Below are 6,380 nucleotides of genomic sequence, written 5' to 3' on the forward strand. Positions count from 1 at the left end.
TTAAGATAGCAAGGATATTTAAATATTGACAAATGATGAATCAAACAATTATGAATAATATAACATTTCATTTCATTTGATTCATATTCACCAATATTTAATTAAATGACCGCAAATCCTTGCTATGTAATATAAAACTAATGTACCCTGTTGTTATTTCACGTTTAAAGATCAAACATTGTTCGTACTTTTATTACCAATATTCAAACGAGGAAGTGAACTGCAATAAAAGGAGTTTTAAGATACATTACAATCTATCCGCATTCCTTTCTATACGTGGATTAATACTCTTAAAAAAAGATTTGTTAATAACATATAAATGTGATAAAATGGAATTCGGTGGGCATGAAAAAGGAAATTCATTTATCAATGCAATTAATTATTCTCAAGGAATTCCTTTATATATATTTTTTTATCGCGATTAATCGCGTTTAATATTGTATAATGTGAGATAGTTAACTATTAAAACGAATGATAATGATTCAAGGACATATTTAAATTATGATTTTTGTGAAAGTTGCCTAAGTTATATATTAAAATATCGAATCATGAATTATTAACTACGTAATCCAATTTTGAAATTATGAGGAGAAATTTATTGTTATGTACACAGATTATAAGTCTTTTAACGTTAAAATATACTAAAGCAATACGCATGAATATCTTTCGTAATATGACGGCACGGAGAAAGCTGTACATGACTTCGACACACGCAAAATGCCTATAGTTTATGATCTACGATATCATCTAATCATCTTGACACGATCGTCGAACAAAAAACACTAATTAATATGAATATACATACTATCGAGCATCAATTAAACTCGATTCTTTCAGGTGACACGCATTAGAGCGATTTTCAACGTGGCTCTTATTTTGGCATCAACAACGAATGATTATGAAAACAAATAAAATCAATAATGATTTACATCGTCAAAGATAAAAGATGATAACAACGAAAGGAGAAGAAAAAAATAAAAAAAAAAATAAAAAAATAAAAAGGAAATGTGTTTAGGAAGATGGTTGAGCGGCTATGTTCGCGTTGAGATCTTCACAATTTGTAGCTCCTCCAGGATCACTATTATTACCAACTGCGGGCTCGTCAAATTTTAATTCCTCCTTACCCGCCTATAGAGGAATTATTCCATTTGACATCTTTTTTAAAAAGTCAATCGCTGATTAAACAAGTCTTAAAACGGCACCAGAAACATTTCATAGATATGTATCGGTTACATCACCAGCTATTACCTCTTTGATCAGCAAACGACAGTTTTCCATCACGCTACGTCTCCTGTCCGAACTGTTGCTTAGAATTTCGTCCGATTGATGCAAGTTGTCCACAATTTTACGCAATTCTTCCAACTCCGTTACAGTCACTTCCAATTTCGTTTCTAACTCAGACCTGCAAATCACTACATGTATTGTACATTGCTTTATATTTGTGATTTGCTGTAAAACAAGAAGATATAAAATTACTTCTCTTCTTTCAGCTCCTGTATGCATGTATCATTATCGAGCTGTATTATTCGCAATACTTTTAGTAATTTTGTAACAAGATTATCTACATCAATAACTTGATCAACAAGACTAACAGCCGGACAATAATCCGAAGCTAACGGACCATCATTCGTACCGGTATCAGATTCGCTGATAGAATCGCAATCATCATCTTCCTCATTTTCAACCTAGAAAGAAAATTATGCAAATTATAATGATTTTCTTTTCAATTATTTATTTCTTTTTATTTCACAAAAATATTTCCAATATTTTTATATTTTCTACCTTACGACGATGTAAAATTGCTTGGGTGAGATTCGTAAGACTTGAACACTCCTCATTGGTACGCGTCTTTTTTAGATTACCTTCGTCTACGGTTTCCGGAAAGCTTAAAGCTCTGCGAAGTGAATCACTACTCGACACCATATTATGCGAGTACGTATCGGGTAAGGGAACATCCTCTAACACACTTTCCATCATCAGGCATGGCTCGGTTTCAAAATCGAGCAAATCAGACGATGATTCCATACTTAATTCTAAATGATAATGGAATTGATAATAGAAAGAAATGTATTTATAATAGAAAGATGATTTTCTCGATTAATCAAATGACTTTTCTCTGTTCATTGATAAATAGTATAATATATATATATATATATATATACCTTTATATATTTGTTTAGCTGATTCTAAAGAAGATTTTTTATCAGTGTTTTTCGTTGCAAAAGGATGTGTTGCCGCATTCCGGATTGCTCCAATCACTGCGGAAACGAAAGATCCACTCTTCGGACTGGGTGTACACTCTTTCAGGCTATGCTTAGAGCTAACTGGACTCGATTCGACACTACTGTTGCTCCTGCTATATGCTTCATTGTGATATATCACATCCTACAAATGAAAACGATATTTAAATATCATTAAACGATCGAATTGAAAAATATATGATGAAAAATAATGGAATATTATATTACTTCAAGATCTTTTACTGAGATACTATACGATGTTATCAATTGGTCTACTAATCCTTCTAGCCTAGTTCCAAGACCGGAAAGCGCAACCGCAGCTCCGGAAACGGCAGCTCCTTGTGTGAGTAAAAGTTCCCTGCTTCGTCGTTCGACTGCATTTAATTTCATGCTCATAGATAAATTTTCTTGTCTATGAATAAATAAAAAATCAATATGAATAAAAATACAAATATTATATTATATAAAGAAAATTTTCAAGATTAATTTTTTTTTTTTTTTTTTTTTTTTTTTTTTAATATTTACCTTCGTTGTTCGCTAATTCGTACTAAATGCTTACATTCTTCGGTTTGTCTTTCTAATTCTAATTCGCGTTTCGTTAGTAGTTCTTCTTTTTTTGCAAGCTGTACATTAGAAAAAATTTTTTGATCATTATATATCTTTCCATTTATTAATAAATAAGAAATACCTCTGTTTCAGCCTCTTTTAAAGCATCCGCTAAAGTGGCTTTTTCTTCTTGTAGGAAATCTTGCATCTCAGCCGATTCTGCCTCCAATTCTTGTTGTTGTTGTAGCAACGCTTTCTGAGCAGCCAAACTTTTCTCCAAATCCTTTACAAATGATTATAATATATGTAACTAACGATATACATTACAATACAACTAACAAATATAAAATTTAAAGAGAACACAAAAATAAAAAATATAATACAACTTACTCTACTCAACATACGGCACAAAGATTGTAAATCAGCTATCTCTAACTGTTGATTTGCTACAACTTGTCCAGACGATTGCAAATGACACTCCAACTCCAAAAAGCTGTCACTCCCTTCTAAAATCAACCAAAAATTATTCACTTTAAAAAAAATGAACAAACAATCAAAGGAAAATGGAAAATATTAAATCAAATGCTCCAATAACCACCTGCATGCTCCGATTGTGGAGTTCCAAGCATCGCCAATACTCGTTGTGCATTTCTATCCAATTCTTGCCGCGCGAACGCATGATCCGCCTGTTCCTCTTTAAGGAGACGGTTCACCTCGACAATTTCAGCCTTCAGCTTCTCGTTCTCCTCCTTTTGTTGCATCGTCTCTTCGTTCAACCGTTTCAAGTCACTCTGCATCGCTTGCATATCCTCCCACGTGCCCTCCGTTTGACATCCCTCGTGTAACCTCTCGACCACTTCCGGCCCGGTGACAACACTTGGCACTCCAGACAAAGCATTCTCGATGTCATGACCGGTAAGACCAGTTTGCACGCTGGTTTCATGATAAATACGCGTCTTCTCGGCAATCTTGTGCCTCGGATAGGGTGGCAGACTTTTGTGTGTCGAATTCTCTTTGGCGTTACTCTTCTTTTCAACCTGTCTATTTAAACTCGCGTCTCTACTTCCAGATCTGCTTCTGACGCTTTTGTCCACCTTCTCACCGACCTTGGCAATACTCATCTTATTCCTGTTCCTTCTAGGCAACGTGGCATACGTATCCAGAGCTTTATTATCCGTGCTCATGCTCGTCTTATCCGATCTGGAGGAAGCTTTCGCAGTCTCCGTACGACCCGTGTACGATACCCTAGCGGTGGACAGAGGTTTTCGAACCTCTTCGGACGGTGTCGAGCTAGGAGTTCGAGCACCACGCGTGCTGGACCCGCCTCTGGATCTGCAGCTGCTGCCGCTCTGACCTCGGCCACGCTGTGCCAGATCCTTGTTGATCTCTGTGGTGAGCATAGATGGCAGTGAATCAGGAATAGGTCTTGTCCTCGTTCGCGGCAGCATTTGGGTCGCACCTGAACGGAATCCCGTTGAAACTCGACTATTACTTGCCGTGTTATCATTATTTCCCTCTCTGATCGCCGATTTTTCCCTGGATCGGGCTCTGTCCCCCCTCGCCACCGGCTGCGCTTTGCTCAGAATGTTCCTTGGGGTTGCGGTACGCGGCTTGGAGCGTGGGGTAGCGGCCGAAACCAACGGTGCTGGCTTTACCCTCGCGCTCTTCTGAGTCTCTGTCGCGGTTGTCTTCTTCTTACCGACGGTAGAAGCGGGTATAGTTCTCTTAACGTTGGCTCGGTTTGCACGGGCGGAAACGCTACCCGCTATGGAGGAACTTTCGCTGCCACCCTCGCTGGTACCCTCTCCGCCAGTGGTCAACCTGACATCGTCGGGTAAAGTTGCGCATGGGTCCTCGTATACGGAGCAACAGCTGACTAGACTGGAATCGCAGGACGCCTCGTCAAGGCCGCCACAACTGCTCGCGTAATCGATGCTGTTTCGACTTCGTACCTGAAAGCATGACGATTCGTTAATAATTGGATTATGATTATTTATCGTAAACTCATTTTCCGCAACTTGGATTAATTGTATCGTAAAGACCATTATTACAATTTCTTTCCATTAGGTAGTAGGAAAATTTGGCGACATTGAAGTATCTCAGATTCGTATATATGAAAAACTAATGGCCTTCTCAAATTGCTCCGAGCTATTCAACGTATTTTCTGGGGGGAAATCTATTTACAGACCGAAATGGGTCATTCTACATAGCTGTATAACTATAAATCCAACGAGAGCTGAGTTGTATCAACATTCTTCATAAGTTAGAAGGACGTGAATTTTTGACCTTCGAGAAAGGATATTATTTATCCACGACTTGATGGGTCAATAATTAAAAATTGGGTCAAAATTCCAGCTCAGAAATTTGATCTTTCGATTTTTTTTTTAACACCCTTTCTGATCAAAATTCCAGCTCAGAAATTTGATCTTTCGATTTTTTNAACACCCTTTCTGATCAAAATTCCACCTCAAATTTGATCTTTCGATTTTTTTTTTAACATCCTTTCTGATCAAAATTCCACCTCAGAAATTTGATCTTTCGATTTTTTTTTTAACACCCTTTCGGATCAAAATTCCACCTCAGCACTTTGCTCTTTCGATTTTTTTTTTTACCCCCCTTTCTGATCAAAATCCCACTTAAGAATTTTGTTCTTTCGATTTTTTTTTTAATACCCTTTCTGATCAAAATTCGACTTCAGAAATTTGATCTTTCGATTTTTTTCTTAACACCCTTTCTGATCAAAATTCGACTTCAGAAATTTGATCTTTCGATTTTTTTTTAACACCCTTTCTGATCAAAATTCGACTTCAGAAATTTGATCTTTCGATTTTTTTTTTAACACCCTTTCTGATTAAAATTCCACCTCAGAAATTTGATCTTTCGATTTTTTTTTTAACACCCTTTCTGATCAAAATTCCACCTCAGAAATTTGATCTTTCGATTTTTTTTTTTAACACCCTTTCTGATCAACTCGTTGAATAATCGTCGAATGTGGCGCAAGGACTTTTTCCTCGTCCACCAGTTTCGATCGATCCTCACCCTCGGGACCTCGGCGGCGCAACCCTCCACCCCACTGTCGCTTCCGTCCTTGCTATCCTTCCCCTCGCCCGTATAATCCTTCTTGTCGCTGTTCAGAGCCGGATCAGGTTTATTCGCTTCCGTGGATTCGGTCACGTGGATCACGGTTATGTTACAGTCGCTGTTCATCGTCGAATCCGGGTCCTCGTTGGGAAGCTTATCGGCGTCGGCCAACGGCGACGCGAGATCCTCCGGGACGCCTGAATCCTGCCTCGCAACGTTCTGCACAGGCGACACTTTTAAGCTATTGTCCTCGAGATGCGTTCCTTCCATCTCGAGGCTCGGCTGCTCTTTGCTCGGCGACACGCTCATTTCCCGGTTGCCATTCTGCAATTGAAGATTGACAAATGATAGGTAAATACGGTAATCTCATGGTAACTAGATATTCATAGATGGGAGCAAGAAATTATTTAATAGCCAGTTTATTTACTACACATGATCTTGTTGGAACGAGTTTTTCTTTTTTTTTTTTTTTATTTAGTTGTTGCGTCACATCAATTATCGATTACCTTTTAA

General features: G+C 37.8%; 1 protein-coding gene across 10 annotated transcripts in view; it reads right to left on the minus strand.

Annotated features, from left to right (window-relative positions):
- Nucleotides 1-568: 568 nt before the first annotated feature.
- Nucleotides 569-6,380, minus strand: part of LOC102679322 — a 29,897-nt gene continuing 24,085 nt past the window's right edge. For 4 of the 10 annotated variants that reach the window (XM_006613615.2, XM_031509535.1, XM_006613612.2 and 1 more), the window contains exons 2-12: nucleotides 5,826-6,191; nucleotides 3,385-4,738; nucleotides 3,177-3,292; nucleotides 2,929-3,069; nucleotides 2,766-2,863; nucleotides 2,469-2,652; nucleotides 2,163-2,385; nucleotides 1,783-2,033; nucleotides 1,477-1,685; nucleotides 1,249-1,402; nucleotides 569-1,128 (exon numbers count right to left, since the gene is read on the minus strand). In XM_006613615.2, the coding sequence (XP_006613678.1) occupies nucleotides 1,012-1,128; nucleotides 1,249-1,402; nucleotides 1,477-1,685; nucleotides 1,783-2,033; nucleotides 2,163-2,385; nucleotides 2,469-2,652; nucleotides 2,766-2,863; nucleotides 2,929-3,069; nucleotides 3,177-3,292; nucleotides 3,385-4,738; nucleotides 5,826-6,191 (3,213 nt within the window). In that variant the 3' untranslated portion in view covers nucleotides 569-1,011. Of the gene's footprint in view, nucleotides 1,156-1,248; nucleotides 1,413-1,476; nucleotides 1,686-1,782; nucleotides 2,034-2,162; nucleotides 2,386-2,468; nucleotides 2,653-2,765; nucleotides 2,864-2,928; nucleotides 3,070-3,176; nucleotides 3,293-3,384; nucleotides 4,739-5,825; nucleotides 6,192-6,315; nucleotides 6,321-6,380 lie in introns of those variants that run through there. The other 6 variants (XM_006613613.2, XM_006613616.2, XM_031509534.1 and 3 more) reach the window with 5 other exon arrangements.

The sequence above is a fragment of the Apis dorsata genome, unplaced genomic scaffold (assembly GCF_000469605.1).
Source record: "Apis dorsata unplaced genomic scaffold, Apis dorsata 1.3 scaffold_161, whole genome shotgun sequence".
NCBI lineage: Eukaryota > Metazoa > Arthropoda > Insecta > Hymenoptera > Apidae > Apis > Apis dorsata.